General features: G+C 42.1%; 1 protein-coding gene across 7 annotated transcripts in view; it reads right to left on the bottom strand.

The window, feature by feature from the left end:
* Positions 1-5,553, bottom strand: part of SS18 (SS18 subunit of BAF chromatin remodeling complex) — a 73,602-nt gene extending 68,049 nt beyond the window's left edge. The window contains exons 1-2 of one of the 7 annotated variants that reach the window (XM_061399708.1): positions 5,333-5,553; positions 2,094-2,170 (exon numbers count right to left, since the gene is read on the bottom strand). In XM_061399708.1, coding sequence (XP_061255692.1) covers positions 2,094-2,170 — 77 coding nt within the window. In that variant the 5' untranslated portion in view covers positions 5,333-5,553. Of the gene's footprint in view, positions 1-2,093; positions 2,171-3,987; positions 4,426-4,823; positions 5,166-5,332 lie in introns of those variants that run through there. The other 6 variants (XM_061399709.1, XM_061399715.1, XM_061399716.1 and 3 more) reach the window with 6 other exon arrangements.
* Positions 5,554-17,727: the final 12,174 nt, after the last annotated feature.

The raw sequence follows: 17,727 nt of genomic DNA, 5'->3' as shown, positions 1-17,727 counted from the left end.
AGGGGAAAGAGTCATGGAGAAGTCATGAAGGACTCAAAATTAGGAAAGGGGTTAATCAGATAATGGCCAAGAGACCGGCACAGAATGAAAGCCGTGCAGAGCCAGAGTTGCTGAAAAACACCTTTCTGAGAGCAGACCAGTGAGATCTTCAGGAAATAGATGAATACCAAAACAACAGTGGGAGAAAAGTATTTACAACTGAATTGTCCAATATGGTAGCCACTGCTGCTGCTACTGCCGCTAAGTTGCTTCAGTCGTGTCCGACTCTGTGCGACCCCACAGACAACAGCCCACCAGGCTCCCCCATCCCTGAGATTCTCCAGGCAAGAACGCTGGAGTGGGTTGCCATTTCCTTCTCCAATGCATGAAAGTGAAAAGTGAAAGTGAAGTCGCTCGGTGGAGTCGGACTCTTAGCGACCCCATGGACTGCAGCCCACCAGGCTCCTCCATCCATGGGATTTTCCAGGCAAGAGTGATAAGAGTGGGGTACCATTGCCTTCTCCATCAGTAGCCACTAGACACACTGAACTTGAGGCTAGTACAAGATGATGTTAGTAGAATCAGATGCACAGTGGATTTCAAAGACTTGGTATGAAACAAAAGAACATAAATTAACTGATTAATATTTTTATACTGGTTATATATTGAAGTGATATTTTAGAAACAATGAGTTAAGTAAGATATTATTAAAAATAATTTCACCTGTTTCTTTTTACTTGCATAATGTGCCTACTGGTGGCTGAGATGGTAAAGAATCTGCCTGCAATGCAAGAGACCCAGGTTAATCCCTGGGTCAGGAAGATCCCCTGGAGAAGGGAATAGCTAGCTACTCCCATATTTTTGCCTGGAGAATCCCTTGGACAGAGGACCTGTGGGGTACATTCCATGGGGTCGCAAAGAGTCAGACACGACTGAGTGACTAACACACACACAAAAGCAAATGTAGAATGACTTATGTGGCTTGCAATGTATTTCTGCTGACAGTACTGTTCTAAAGATTTTTGATAAAATATTCAATTTGTTCCACTCTATCAGATCCTACTAGATATAGGGTACTGTTTATTTCAGACACATCATTACTTTAAAATAAGAAGTTCAGTTCTTACGAGTGATAATCAATTCTCTATTTATTACATGTAAACTTTACATTCTCAACCACGTACAGTTGACCTTTACACAAAAGGGATGAAAACACTGAGCCACCTGCAGTTGAAAATCCAAGTATAACCGTACAGCTTGCCCTCAGTGGTTTTGCATCATGTATTCAACCAACCACAGATCATATAGCACTGCAGTACATCTACACTGAAAAAAAAATCCATGTAAGCACACTTGTGTAGTTTAAACCTAAGCTGTTCAAGAGTCAACAGAATACGCACGTAACAATGAATGTGAAGATCTAACTGTTCCAAAAATCAGACTATAGAAATTTGAAGTCATTTATAACACAGGATAAGAAGTGTAAGGAAAAAAATGATATATCCTCCAGCCCAAGTAACAAATTTTTCTTTTACAAAAATCAAGAAAAGTCACACAAAAAAATTTCACACAAATGTGCACAGCATCACTCATCATAGTCAAGAACTGGAAACAATCCAAATGTTCATCACTGATAGATAAATAAAATGTGGTAGAGCCATGGAAGATTATTTAGCAATAAAAAGGAAGGAAATACTGATATAAGCTTCAACATGGATGAATCCTGAAAACACGATGCTAAAAGAAAGCAGTCAAAAAAGATCACGTACTGAATGAATTCATTTGTATGAAGTGTCCACAATAAGCAAATCTACACAGACAGAAAGCAAATTAGTGGTTATCAGCGGGTGTGTAATTAGGAGGTGAGAATGGGGAGTGACTGCTAATCACAGGGTTTCTTTCGGGACTGTTGAAAATGTTTTAAAACTGATCAAAGCGATAATAGTACAACTCTATGAATATACTAAAAATCACTGAATTGTACACTTTAAAACAGGTGAATTATATGGTATGTAAGTTATATCTCAATAAAGCTATTCCTAAAAAGAAAGAAAAGTTAAGAAACTAACCAACACAGAAAAAGAAATACCAAAAAACTTTCATATCAATCTTACTGAGAACACTCTGAGGTCTTTCCTTTATTCTGATAGTCCATTATACACTGAATAAGATGGTTATTTTCATCCAGCATCTGAAATAAAAGTAAAAAAAGTTTATTGTAAATCTCATGCATCAAGTAAAATAAAAAATTAAGATTTCTAGAAAAGTTTATACAGGAACTGAATCCACAGGTCTTTTTTATACCTACAATATAGCTCTGCACAAAAGATCTTATTTTACATCTTTGGGATGTTATGTTTAATCAACAATTTTTTTTTTTTTAACCACTGCCACCCAGCTTGTGGGATCTTAGTTTCCAATCAGGGATTGAACCTGTGCCCCCTACAGTGGAAGCTAATCTGTCCTAATCCTGAATGAAGTAAACTGATGAAAACTTCAGCACAGGAGGCTTAAGGAGATAGCTGGTTAGCTTCCAAGTTTTATGTTGTTGTCTGACTCTTTGAGACCCCATGGACTGCAGCACACCAAGCTTCCCTGTCCTTCACCCTCTCCCAGGGCTTGCTCAAAAGTCCATGATACCATCCAACCATCTCTCCCTCTGTCGCCTCCTTCTCCTCCTGCCCTCAATCTTTTCCAGCATCAGGATCTTATCCAAGTTTTATGCAGCATGGTTTTGTGACTTTCCAAATATGCAATAATTAATGCCAGTAATTTCTAGGTAAGTACTATAATATTAACCACAGACCCTATGAGCCAACCTTATAATTGTCCTAAAAGTTTAAAAACAAGCATATATTTATCATACTATGAAAACAATTCAAAGCAAAACTGGCTTTAAGGGTTAAATAGTGCATCTAAGCAGAGTGGTTCTGAGGAAAAAGCACTGATGTAGCAATTAAAAGGCCAGTTTTACTGTGATGCTATCCTGAGCAAACCACTCAAGATGTCAAAGCTCAGATTTATCAAGGGACAGGAGTAGATGTTCCTCCTCCAACCGCCCCCACCCTTCCAGGATTTCAAAGCTTTAATATCATAACCACTCTTTCTCAATTTAGTTAATGTAATTCTTTTAATTAAACACGAAGATCCATTTAAAAGTGTGACCTCTTTTTTGCATATGAATCAGTCTTTACTTGGTGGAGAAAAAAAAAAACATTAACATGCCCTTCAAAAGAAACAAATGCAGTTTTCTTCTTATATCTACTCATCAGATGCCAAAAAATTTGTCTTTAGAATGTGTTTTAATACAACCTCCAATCTAACGATTTCACAACCTATCTTCTCAGTAGATTCCACAGCTTAACAATCTTCACCATTAGAACGTCTGGGTTTGTCTCGTATCTAACGTCATTCCCTCACGCTATACAAGCAGGCACTTAATGTGGGATCCTTTTTCTCTCCTGAGCTGAGGATGAACACTTTAACTGATCAGCATCTCTTGAGTTAGTCACCCACGATAAATTATCTTAAGATGTAGGTAAGAAAAACTCTTTATAGGAAATACAAACTCAGAACTTTTCTACAGTCCAAAAAGTGAAGCCTTCCAGAAACACGTTTTGAGTACGTGTACTCGGAGCTGTCTGCCAGGCCGCAGACTTCGCCCAGCACGCTATACAAAAAGCACTGCATTTCCAGGCAATGCCAAGCCTGTCTCTTCATAAATAAAGCAACAGTTGGGCAAATGTCAAACGCCACACTGTAAAGAGCCTGAGAGTCAACAGAAGCCTATTAACATAAACTGCTAGGCATATGATGGTGGTGTCTTGAGTGGTCTTAAAAGTTGACTGTATTTTTACACTTTCATCTTTGTTCCGGTGCATAAAACAAAACCGAACTATTTAGGGTAAACTGCAAAATTTAGCAAGTAACTTTTCAAACTCTGGTTCACTAAAATTCAGAATGCTGCCGTGCTCAAAGGCAACAAGGGGCAGAAAACAATAAAGAAACCTTTGTGTCCCCAACTGGCAAGTAACCGCGGCCACAGCGCAGCTCCCCGCGTGTGTATCACGTCGTCTGAAACTGATCACGAGGCTCAGTCTGTCTCCACCACTCGACCCTAAGCTCCCTGAAGGCAGGCAGGGATCCTGCTCACCACCGCAGCCTCGGCGCCTACGCTTGGCGCTGCAGCTGTAAATGGGACGGGGGTGGACCCAGAGGGAGAAGCGGGTCCGAGAGAACCCCGAAGTCTAGAGGGTGCTCCCTCGTCCGCCTCGGAGCCTCGGCCGAGGTTTCCCGCAGCATCCCCCAAGTTCTGCTGTGAGCTCCCCAACTCGGCCGGAGTTTGCGGCCGAGCGCCGAGAGCGAGCAGCGCTCCTACTTCTTCCTAGGCCCACTCCCGGGACCCGCGGTGGGGTCGACCCGGGGCGGCCGCCGCACCGCGCGGGGCGGGGCGACGCCAAAGTAACTCCGGAGCGACGCGCGGACCGCGGGGGGCGCGGGCCTCGGAAAACAGCCCTGCCCCGCGCGGCCCCCGCCGCCGGGCGCACGCGCCCCGCCGCGCGAACGCCGCCCCATCCCCAGAGAAATCGGGCGGCGGTTACTCGAGCTTTTGTGCCGGTAGGAAGAAGCCCGAAGGGGCGCGCAGGACTCCGCGAGGGGAGCAGTTCGCCCCTTCCGCCACCCACTCGGGCGCAGCCCCGCGGCTCAGGTTCCCACACCCGCCCGCCCGCCCAGCAGGCCCGCCTCCGCCCCCGGCGCGGCCGACAAGCCCGGCCCGAGCCCAACCCCCGGGCTCCTCCTCAACGCGGGCCAGGCCTGGCATCCCCGACGCCGCGCGGCTTCACCTTCTGAATCGCGGCGGGAGTGATCTCCCCCTTGCCGCGCTGCCTCGGGGCCGCGAACGCCACGGACATGTTGCCGCCGTCACCACTACAGGCAAGTCCCGAGCGCTCCGGGTGAACGGCAAACTGGGGGAGAGACGCCGGCCTCTCGGGCCGAACCACGTCGGGCTCGCGGGGAGGGGGGATGCTCCGGCGCCCGACGGGCAGCCGGCCGGCCCCGCCTGCGGGAGAAGCTCGGGCGCGAACTAGTCCGGTTTCTGCAGGGTACCTGGGAGCCGCGGCCCCGGCAGAACGTCCCTGTTCTCGGTCGCCTTCCGGTTCCTCCGCCTGTCCTTCCCAGCCACCCCCGGCCCTCTGCGCTCGTGGTAGGGCCGCGCCCCAGCCCTCCCTCCGCTTCAGCGATTCAGGAAATGGTCCCGCCGCCCGCGGGAGAGGGAGCGGCTAGGGCAGCCCCTGTCACAGGAAATGCGAGCGCCCGAGCCGGCCCGCCCTCTTCGCGCGGGGCCACTTGCCTCTCTCTCCGCGCGCCCGGGTGTCCCTCGGCGGCGTTTCGGCGCTCCGCTCTATAGCTCGAGCAGTTTTGCCAACTTCATCCTTACCCCCTCCTGGGTAGAAGTGGCCGCCCCGAGCTGTGCGGGTACCCGGAGAGGGGAGGAGGAAGGTCAGAACCCGAGAGTTTCGTGCGCACCCGTGGAGCATCTACTGAGACGGGGCAGGGGTGGCCGGACTAGGGGAGCGCCGATTCGCTGGTTTGAATGGCTCGGCTACGCCCCCGAAGTGCGCACCTCCGAGTCCACGGTCTCGTGCGCACACAGAGCCCTGCCGAACAATTAGAAAGTAAGCGCGACCCAAAATCGGGAAACGAAGGCTATGTCCTGTACTTCAGGGGCAGTCGGCCAACTTGGCTGCAGCGCCCAGAGTTCGCCTCTTAGGATAAACCCTTGACGGAAATGTGGGTCAGTTTCATCTGACTTGCATCTTTGGAATTAGGTTTTGAAATAGGGCACCCTCGCGCTTTTCTTTTGCAATTATGTATTTACTGGCTTGCTTGTACATTAGGCCCAAGCTAATCAGTGTCAGGGGAAAAGCCAAAAGTTTTCAAATTGTGGAAGGGACATGGGCAAAGGTCCGTAATATGTTGGTGCAGGGTTTATTAATACACAGTAAAATTAGACTTTCATGTAACACGAAGGAAAAGTTTATATAAAAATGTCACCCAACATTAATGAGGCTCAAAAATCAATCCCTCGGTTAATATATAAAATAAACCGGGGGGAAAAAAAGGGAAAATTTCCTTATTTGAAAATATAAGTTTCAAATAAATGCTGTTCACAAAAAGGTCATGAGTTTCATTCATTCAGCAAATTTGGGTTCTTTTTATGTGCTCGCCTTTATTCTAGGCACCTGGGATACAGCTGTGAACAAGATGGACCGAGTACCTGTTCTCAAGGAACTTAAACTCTGATAGGGTTCAGAGACCAGAAACAAGTAAACAAATAGGTACATATGTAAAGTACTTAGGAAGGCAAGCAAACTGGGGACTGAGAGAGACTGACAGAGGCACTCAGGTGGTTGTGATGGGAAGTCCCCTTGGTTATATTTAACCTGAGACCTAAAGGATGAAGACACTCAAGACATCCTCAGAATAAAAGTAAGATGATTTGTACTTCTGCAAATAGTAGTTTCTTTCAGGAATTGTCTTTCACTACCCTCAGCGTTGACAAGTAAACTTGGACATAATGCAAACACATCAATTTGGAAAACCTATTGAATTCAGAACAGAAACTAAGTCTTATCCAAAAGCCTGGTTTCCATGGTGGTGTGTTGATGTTTACACAAATGTGCCTTAGTAGTTGAGAACATCTCAGTAAGAGAAATGAAACTCTTACTGCTCCACTTCCATCTGCTAGGGAGATAGCATGGAAATTGAAAGAGATAACAGCTCTGCTTAAGTTGTTTATTCCTTCAAAGTAGCAGGGCAGGGCCTAGGGCACCCACTACCTCTAGTGGCAAGTGGAAAAGGATCTGCCTGCCAGTGCAAGAGACACCAGAGGCATGAGTTCAATCCCTGGGTCAAGAAGATCTCCTGGAGTAGGAAATGGCTACCCACTCCAGTATTCTCACCTGCAAAATTCCAAGGACAGAGGAGCCTGGTGCTCTGTTGTCCCAAGGGTTGCAAACTTGGACGCCACTGAGCATGCACACATATATGCCAAAAAGATACCGGTTTTTTCTGTGTCCATCCCATGAAATCAGAGGGCAAGCACGGTGTAATGGTTCATCCAAAGATACAAATGATCTCCCTGAAGAATTCACTTTTTTAAAGGGGCCCTATCTTACTCCTGGGCTTCCCAGGTGGCGCTAGTGGTAAAGAATCTGCCAGGTGATGCAAGTTGTAAGAAACACCGGTTCTATCCCTGGGTTGGGAAGATCCGCTGGAGAAGGAAATGACAACCCACTCCAGTATTCTTGCCTGGGAAATCCCATGGACAGAGGAGCAAGGCGGTCTACAGTCCACAGGGTCGCAAGAGAGGGACACAACTTAGCAAACAGATACTTACAACAATCTTACTTTTAAGCTTTCAGTATAAATCCAATCAATCAGCTTGACCTGGACAAGTAAAAAATTCAGCAAGTGGTAAGGAAGACTGTAACCTGGCGGAACTCTCTGGGAATTTTGGAGTCTTTGTACCTATAAGATCCCTGAGTTAGGGAAAAGATAGAAGCATCTAGTCTCATTTTACCATTAGTTTAGAGAGAGGAATCCCAAGGTAACTACAAAGTGATAGCAGGACTGGAAGGGAAAAGAATAAAGAGTCCCCAGCATTTAGATAAGGAGAAAACAGAGAATGAATATGGGTAGTTGGCCCAAGTTTGAGAAATGACTCGGAACTTAAAAATGAGCTACGCAGGCAGCCGTCTCCCCAACTAAAAAACTCCGTCCCATTATTTAAACTGCTCTTGGACTGAGACATCTGAAAAAGGAATTCAGTCCCATAACAAAGAGGTGAAAGGTTTTTGCGAATATACAATAGCTCAGAATAAGTAAAATTATCCACATGAACAATTAATTGATCTTGATTATTCACACTAATGAATGTAGATACACTTTTCAAAAATAGTAATGAGGAAATTATCTGTGCTTGATTTTCAAATATGCTTAAATTCTCTATTTGTTTTACATGAATTTGTATTCCTAAATGTATTTAACTGAACCAACTGAATCAAGTGCTATAGGAATATGTTCAATATTTTATAAAACTATAAAATCATGGCATTAAAATTATCTTAATACACACAAAATACACCATGAATTTTCAGATAATTGAGATTACTTTCATACAAGTATTTCTTTAGTACTTACTGTTTCATAATTAGTAGACTCTCTGTACTACCAAATTAGCTGGTATTTTACGCCCCTGTGCTGCCATCAATTCATATAATACATTGGGAATGCACAGACCAAGCCTGTCTGCTTATAATTGGGCTCAGAGCAAAACCCCTCAGGTAATATCTTTCAAAATATTTCTGCTCACTGTCACCATGGCATTTGATGAGTCATTTTGAGTTGTGGCTTCCACAGCTTTCAAGACTATAAGGAGAACAGCAGACATCTATATATAAAATCATTATTCTAGGCAAGAACAAATCACCTTTCCCCATCCTTCGTAAAAGACTTTATTTTCAATACTCCAGAAGATTTCGTTCAAAGTAGACTATAACTTAACCTCTCTGGCACATTTCCGTTTGTTCTAATACTATCAAATACTGAATGAATTAAGGAGGAGCTGAATCAATTATGTTTGGGGGTTTAATGTTATTAGAAAGCATTGCTTCAAAAAACTAGTTTCTTTGTGAAGCTCTGTGCAACTGTAACTAGCTCACTGTGATGAATGCACAAGTTTGGAGTTCCGAGTTCTTCCACCTATGCCATGATACTGGACAGGACACTTTATCTCATTCACCTTTTGCCACCCTATCTAAAAGACTATGAGGAATAATAAGGTATTTAATTATTTAGTTAGTATTTATTATGCACAGCCACCATGCTGAGTGATTCTTTAAGATGTCGTCAATCTTAACTGGTAAAATATGCAAAAAAATGTGACATTGTAATTACTAAATAAGGATAAGATTTGTACTTAATAATCTAATAAGGAGAGAAATTCATACTTCAAGACCAGAAATGGTCCAAAATACTTGACAGTGCAGCCTCCTAAGATATTTTATAACTTAGAGATCATATTTTTTCCTGTTGAACATGTTTCCTGACCTTGAAAATGATGTGCAGTTACTTTACCTTTAGTAAAAGAATATAATAACTGTCCTTGAACTACTTCACAATATATGGAGAGGATGATGACATACTAATTTCCCTATGAATTGTTAACTAAGTTCCCTATGAATGGATGCAATAGGCACTGTAATTTCATCCTCACAAAGATGACTACTTCCCAATCCTCAGAACCTGTGAATATGATAACTTACTTGAAAACATGGTATTAAGGTTCCAGTTGGAATTGAGGTGGTTAATCAGCTGACCTTAAAATACAAAGATGAACCTGGATTATTTGGTTGAAAGTTAAAGTCTCTCCATCTGTCCAACTCTTTGCAACCCCATGGACTATACAGTCCATGGAATTCTCCAGGCCAGAATACTGGAGTGGGTAGCCTTTCCCACTGGGAAGATCCCCTGGGAAGATCCTCCAGGGGATCTTCCCAACCCAGGGATCGAACCCAGATCTCCCGCACTGCAAGCAGATTCTTTACCAGCTGAGCCACCAGGGACGCCCTTATTTGAGTGAGCCTAAGTGCGGCAATAGCACCCTACTCCAGTACTCTTGCCTGGCAAATCCCATGGACAGAGGAGCCTGGTAGGCTGCAGTCCATGGGGTCGCTAGGAGTCGGACACGACTGAGTGACTTCACTTTCACTTTTCACTTTCATGCATTGGAGAAGGAAATGGCAACCCACTCCAGTGTTCTTGCCTGGAGAATCCCAGGGACAGGGGGAGCCTGGTGGGCTGCCGTCTATGGGGTTGCACAGAGTCGGACACGACTGAAGTGACTTAGCAGCAGCAGGTTCATTCACCTCATTAGAACTGACTCAAATGTGTTCCTTTTTATGGGTGAGTAATATTCCATTGTGTATATGTACCATAACTTCTTTATCCATTCATCTGTCGATGGACGTCTAGGTTGCTTCCATGTTCTAGCTATTGTAAATAGTGCTGCAATGAACCATGGGATACATGTGTCTTTTTCTATTTTGGTTTCCTCAGGGTATATGCCTAGGAGTGAGATTGCTGGGTCATATTGTGGCTTTATTCCTAGTTTTTTAAGGTTTTTATCTTATTTTATATAATTTTATTTTTTTATATTTATTTTATTCCTAGTTTTCCATGTTCTTTATGGTATCTTTTGAATGTGGGTGGCCTCCAGATGCTGAAAAGGCAAGGAAGGAGATTCTCCCCAAGAGCTTCCAGAAGACATAAAACCATACTAACACTTAATTATAGCCCAGAGAGGCCCATTTTGGGTATCTGACCTCTAAAACTGTAAAGTCATAAATTTGTGTTGTTTTAAGCTGTTCAGTTAGGGATAATTTGTTCACGCATCTATAGGAAATTTCTCTAACATTCATGGTTGAATTATGCAATGTGCACTAAAATATGGATGTTATTCAATATGTTACAAACTGCTGTCCTAATTATATACTAAGCTAACCTAATCACACTTATTATATATTTTCTTTTGAAGAAAATATTATAGTGCAGTCCTATAGACACTGTAGTTTCAGCCTTCTGGACTCCAGAATTGTGCGAGAATACATTTCTGTTATTTTAAGCCACCAGATTTGTGGTAATTTATTACAGCAGCCATAGGAAAACTAATACAGATGCCAAGATAATTCAGTGGAGGGAAGACTATTTTGCAACAATTCATGTTTTAAAAAATGAACTTTGACCCTTTCCTCACATAGGCACAAAAATTAACTTGAAATATACTGTAGACCTAATGTAGAAAGTAAAACTATAAAATTCTGAAACAAAAAATTGGATAAAATCTTCATGACCTTGAGTTAATATTTCTTAGATATAACAAATATCAAGAAGCATCCAAGAACGATTGCTAAAGTGGATTTCAATTAAATTTAAAAGTCTCTTCAATCCTCTTCAAAGGATTATAAGAAAGTAAAAATGCAAGCTATACTCCAGGTGAAAATGTATGAAAACAGAGAATTTGTATCTAGAATATTTAAAGAACACTTGCTGCTGCTAAGTCACTTCAGTTGTGTCCAACTCTGTGCAACCTCATCAGTAAAAACACAAACAACTCTTAACAAAAATGGACAAAAGATTTAAAGACACTTACAACAATGATGTGGGAGCGGCCAATACATAATGCAGGTTTACTGTGATAGTTTCTTAAAGAGGTTGAAACTTACAGATTCTTACCAATGTATTTTTATTACTCTTGTTGTTGTTGTTGTTTAGTCACTCAGTCGTGTCTGACTCTTAGTGACCCCACAGACTGCAGCACACCAGGCTTCCCTGTCTTTCACTTTCTCCCAGAGCTTGCTCAAACTTATGTCCATTGAGTCGGTGATGCTCTCCATCCAACCATCTCGTCCTCTGTTGTCCCCTTCTCCTCTTGCCTTCAATCTTTCTCAGCATCAGGGTCTTTTCCTATGAGTCAGTTCTTCGCATCAGGTGGCCAAAGTATTGCAGCTTCAGCATCAGTCCCTCCAGTGAATATTCAGGGCTGATTTCCTTTAGGATTGACTAGTTTGATCTCCTTGTAGACCAAGAGACTCTTGAGAGTTCTCCAGCACCACCGTTCGAAATCATCAGTTCTTCTGCAATCAGCCTTCTTTACGGTCCAACTCTCACATCCATACATGACTACTGGAAAAACCGTAGCTTTGACTGTACAGACCTTTGTCGGCAAAGTAATGTCTCTGCTTTTTAATACACTAAGTTGGTCATAGTGTTTCCTCTAAGCAAGCATTTTTTGTTTCATGGCTGCAGTCACCGTCTGCAGTAATTTTGAAGGCAAGTTTGTTATTATTCCAACTCTATTACATTAAAATCCATTGGTCTATGTAGTCTTTTATTTATACATAATTGTGTGTCTTGCTTTGGTCATTGGAAAATACTTGTTCACTGAATTATGTATAAATTCCAAATTCAGTACTACATAAAAAATTAGACTTTTTCATTGCCACTAGTCTCATCAGTAAAAGTTTATTTTTTTTGCCATTTAAGATTTTAATTTAAAAATATTTTACATATACATTTTTCTATTCTTCTTCAATTTTTTTTTCCTAAATGGGTTATTATAGAATACAGAGCAAAGTTTTAATTTATGGGGAAGTTGTCCAGTTTATGGTGATATATGCAGGTCTTCCAAAAATTCTAATTTTTGCTTAAATGCTTGAATTTTATCTTTTGAAACACACACTATCTGGTTTTGGGGGGGTTGTTTTGGCCTTGCAGTGGGGGTTGTAGGATCTTCGTTCCCCAACCGGGGACTGAACCTGCCCTAAGCAGGGAAAGCACAGAGTCCTAACCACTGGCATGAGTACCTGCTCAGTTGCTTAGCTGTGTTTGATTCTTTGCCACACCATGGACTGTAGCCCACCGGGCTCCAGTGTCCATGGGATTTTCCAAGCAAGAATACTGGAGCGGGTTGCCATTTCCTTCCCGACACAGGGATGAACCTGTCTCCTGCATCTCCTGCACTGGCAGGTGGATTCTTTATCACTGAGCCACCTGGGAAGCCCTCTAACCACAGGACCACCAGGTAACTCCCTATATGTTGTTCTTTTGAAATGACAGGTTAATGTCATTCAAGAAATGTTTGCCCAAATATCTAACTCTGAAAAACCACAGTATGTCAATCATTCTTTCAAGAATAAATGATGTTCCATAAGAAAGGGGGTGGTTCAGCAAACAACTCAAATATTTTAAAAAATGCTTTTTCTCAAGCTAACATCTTAATTTGAAGGCAGAAGAGGTGTTCTATGTGTACTGCCCCTTATCTCATTCTGAATATTAAAACGGCAGGTACTCAAGAGAGATTTAATAAAATTCATAATTAAGTGCTTATTCAATAACATTCTAAAATGAATTTGGCATTTCTTCCCACAGGTGCTCAGTGGTAAAGAGTATAATGTTTACTACTACAATTTTGTACTACTGCCTTGATTTATTCTACAACTCTAGCAGTTTTACCCATTTCTTTGCATTGTCAGCATAAATATCCATACAGTGAAAGGGCAAATACAGTTTTTTAAAAAAAAATTTTATTGGAGTATAATTGATTTACAATGTTGTGGGACAAACACCGTTTCAGTGTTATCACTATAGACTTGACATTGTGAATCCCTTGAAAGGTTTTTGGGTCCCTCCAAGATCTCTGAACTCCAGTTTGAGAAACATTGCTTTATTCCAGTAGGACCAAGATGATTCAAAGCTTGGTATTGGTCCCTGTGAGAACAGGTCTATTTTTGTTTCACTCTTACTTCCGGGTTGTGGCCCTCTGAATCCCAACAAAAGCCTAGATGTTTTTCATTACCTCTGTACTCTGAAAGGCTTTGAACTCCAGTTTTTGTTTATCAAAGGTCTCCTTTGCTTCTAATCTAGGAATAGGTAGATACCTTAAGAAGAAGATGCTAGGCTTACTCTCTATGAGTTTTCCTTCTCTTCTGAATCCTGGCACCACAAACCCTAGGTGGAGTTAGCAAGCATGCATATATTTTTTAATATTTTGTCCAATATTTCTGATTGTTCAGTAAGATATTTGGCTCAAACCATCAAGATGTCATTGTTGGAAACCTCTAGGCATTAAACTATAAAGTTTAATGTTGCTTTTATTGTTTAAGTATAAATTATGTTTGCTGTGGCTGAGCCACCTCCCTGGTGGCTCAGATGGTAAAGCATCTTGCTTACAATGTGGGAGACCTGGGTTCGATCCCTAGGTCAGGGAGATCCTCTGGAGAAGGAAATGGCAACCCACTCCAGTACTCTTGCCTGGAAAATCCCATGGACAGAGAAGCGTGGTGGGCTACAGTCCATGGGGTTGCAAAGAGTTGGACACGACTGAGCGACTTCACTTTCACTTTATGTTTGCTGTAAAAAATTTAAAATAATACATACATATATATACAGTTTGGAACAATATCTTCTCTTTTATTACCATGTCTCCCCATTCTCCTTCCAATCCTTGGCCTTTTGCAAAGAAAACCATTTGGTTGACAAGGTGTATATTCTTTCACTCTTTTTTCTGTAGATTTAGAAATACATATGTATACACATGTACATTTAAAAATATATAAATGAGCTCATGCTAAATTTTTACACTTCCTAATTTTTCTCTGACAGAAAAATCTTAACTTTTTACTTAACTCAATGATTAATAACAATGGTTATCATTTTTCAAGTGCTTATCTGTGTTAGGTAAGGTGGACTGGTATTCCCATCTCTTTAAGAATTTTCCAGTTTGTTGTGATCCACACAGCCAAAGGTTTGGGTGTAGTCAATAAAGCAGAAGTAGATTTTTTTTTCTGAAACTGTTTTGATTTTTGGATGATCCAATGGATGTTGGCAATTGGATCTCTGGTTCCTCTGCCTTTTCTAAATCCAGCTTGAACATCTGGAAGTTCATGGTTCACATACTGTTGAAGCCTAGCTTGGAAGATTTTGAGCATTACTTTGCTAGCGTGTGAGGTGAGTGCAATTGTGAGGTAGTTTGAACATTCTTTGCATCACCCTTCTTTGGGATTGGAATCAAAACTGATCTTTTCCAGTCCTGTGGCCACTGCTGAGTTTTCCAAATTTGCTGGCATATTGAGTGCAGCACGTTCACCTCATCATCTTTTAGGATCTGAAATAGCTCAACTAGAACTCCATCACCTCACTAGCTTTGTTCATAGTGATGCTTCCTAAGGCCCACTTGACTTCACATTCCAGGATGTCTGGCTCTAGGTGAGTGATCACACCATCATGGTTATCTGGGTCATGAAGATCTTTTTTGTATAGTTCTTCTGTGTATTCTTGCCACTTCTTCTTAATATCTTCTGCTTCTGTTGCTGCTGCTGCTAAGTCGCTTCAGTCATGTCCGACTCTGTGCGACCCAATAGACTGCAGCCCACCAGGCTCCCCAGTCTCTGGGATTCTCCAGGCAAGAACACTGGAGTAGGTTGCCATTTCCTTCTCCAATGCATGAAAAGTGAAAAGTGAACGTGACGTCGCTCAGTTATGTCCGATTCTTAGTGACCCCATGGACTGCAGCCCACCAGGCTCCTCCATCCATGGGATTTTCCAGGCAAGAGTACTGGAGTGGGGTGCCATTGCCTTCTCTGCTGCTTGTTAGGTCCATACAATTTCTGTCCTTTATTGAGCCTATCTTCGCATGAAATGTTCCCTTGGTATCTCTAATTTTCTTGACAAGATCTCTAGTCTTTCCCATTCTATTGTTTTCCTCTATTTCTTTGCATTGATCACCAAGGAAGGATTTCTTATCTCTCCTTGCTATTCTTTGGAACTCTGCATTCAAATGGGTATATCTTTCCTTTTCTCCTTTGCCTTTAGTTTCTCTTCTTTTCTCAGCTATTTGTAAAGCCTCCTCAGACAATTTTGCCTTTTTGCATTTCTTTTTCTTGGGGATGGTCTTGATCACTGCCTCCTGTACAATGTCACAAACCTCCATCCATAGTTCTTCAGGCACTCTATCAGATCTAAACCCTTGAATCTATTTGTCACTTCCACTGTAAGGGATTTGATTTAGATCATACCTGAATGGTCTAGTGGTTTTCTCTACTTTCTTCAATTTAAGTCTGAATTCCCCAATAAGGTGTTCATGATTTGAGCCACAGTCAGCTCCTGGTCTTGTTTTTGCTAACTGTGGAAAATTCTTAAAGATATGGGAATACCAGACCACCTTACCTGCATCCTGAGAAATCTGTATGCAGGTCAAGAACTGAATATGGAGCAAAAGACTGGTTCCAAATCAGGAAAGGAGTACGTCAAGGCTGTATATTATCACCCTGCTTATTTAACTGATATGCAGAGTACATCATGAGAAATGCCAGGCTGGATGAAGCACAAGCTGGAATCAAGATTGCAGGGAGAAATATCAATAACCTCAGATATGCACATGACACCACCCTTATGGCAGAAAGTGAAGAAGACCTAAAGAGCTTCTTGATGAAAGTGAAAGAGGAGAGTGAAAACATTGGCTTAAAACTCAACATTCAGAAAACAAAGATCATGGCATCCGGTTCTACAACTTCATGGCAAATAGATGGGGAAACAATGGAAACAGTGACAGACTTTATTTTCTTGGGCTCCAAAATCACTGCAGATGGTAACTGCAGCCATGAAATTAAAAGACTCTTACTCCTTGGAAAGAAAGTTATGACCAACCTAGATAGCATATTAAAAAGCAGATAGATTACTCTGCCAACAAATTCCGTCTAGTCAAAGCTATAGTTTTTCCAGTAGTCATGTATGGACGTGAGAGTTGGACTATAAAGAAAGCTGAGTGCCAAAGAACTGCTGCTTTTGAACTATGGTGTTGAAGAAGACTTGAAAGTCCCTTGGACTACAAGGAGATCCAACCAGTCCATCCTAAAGGAAATCAGTCCTGAATATTCACTGGAAGGACTGATGCTGAAGCTCAAACTCCAATACTTTGACCACGTGATGTGAAGAACTGTCTCACTGGAAAAGCCCCTGATGCTGGGAAAGACTGAAGGCGGGAGGAGAAGGTGAGGACAGAGGATGAGATGGTTGGATGGCAACACCGACTTGATGGACGTGAGTTTGAGCAAGCTCTGGGAGTTGGTGATGGACAGGGAAGCCCAGCGTGCTGCATTCCATGGGGTGGCCAAGAGTCGGACACAACTGAGCGACTGAACTGAACTATCTGTGTTAGGCACTGCTCTACAGGCAGTAACACATTATTTCATTTTCTCTTCACAACAACCTTATGAAATAACTATTGTTATCCTTGTTTTACAGATCAGAAAACTATTTTTCACCATCACTAAAAGACTATTTTAATGATGAGAAATATACTTGCCCAAAGCCACCCTGTTGGTTGCAATGTCAATATGAATCCCTGAATGTGTCGATTAATCCTTGTCAACATTTGAATGCTATATTTATTAAATGTATGCTATAACACACTGTAACACTTTCAAATGTCTTTCAGTCAGAGCTATGTAACTATTTTATACCAATGTCAATTTCCTGGTTCTGATATTGTACTATCGTTAGTATGATGTAACATATTGGGCAAACTAGATGAAGAGTACAAGAGCCCACTCTCTTTTATCATTGTAACTTCCTGTGAATCTATAATTGTCTTAAAAAAAGTTACATACTGTATAATATAACAAGGGAATAAGGGGAAGAGAGAGAAGGAAATTCTAGAATATGAAACCAAACAGAAGAGATTGAAAATTAATTACCACTGGTTCTCTAACAGGTTTGTGGAAAATAAAAATACCTAATCTTCTAAATTCTGGGTGTGTGTCTGTGTGTATGTGTATGTACGTGTGTGTGTGTGTGTGTGTGTGGTCAGTCATGTCTGACTCTTTGCAACCCCATGGACTATAGTCCACCATGCCCCTCTGTCCATGGGATTTCCCAGGCAAGAAAACTGGAGTGGGTTGCCATTTCCTTCTCCAGGGAAATCTTCCCAACCCAGGAATTGAACCCGTGTAATCTGTGTCTTCTGCATTGGCAAGAGGATTCTTTACCAATGCACCACTTGAGAAAGACCTATTCTCACTATTAAGCCCTACTCTTTGAGGTAGTTTTCACAACCCCATCCTGGAGCAATACCAGAGTGGGAAAACCGGGACTCAGGAACCAGGAACTAAGGGTAGCACTGGAACA

This window comes from Bos javanicus, chromosome 24 (genome assembly GCF_032452875.1).
Source record: "Bos javanicus breed banteng chromosome 24, ARS-OSU_banteng_1.0, whole genome shotgun sequence".
NCBI classification, from domain to species: Eukaryota; Metazoa; Chordata; class Mammalia; order Artiodactyla; family Bovidae; genus Bos; species Bos javanicus.
The sequence above is the reverse complement of the archived record's forward strand: the minus strand, read 5'-3'. Positions and strand labels throughout refer to the sequence as shown.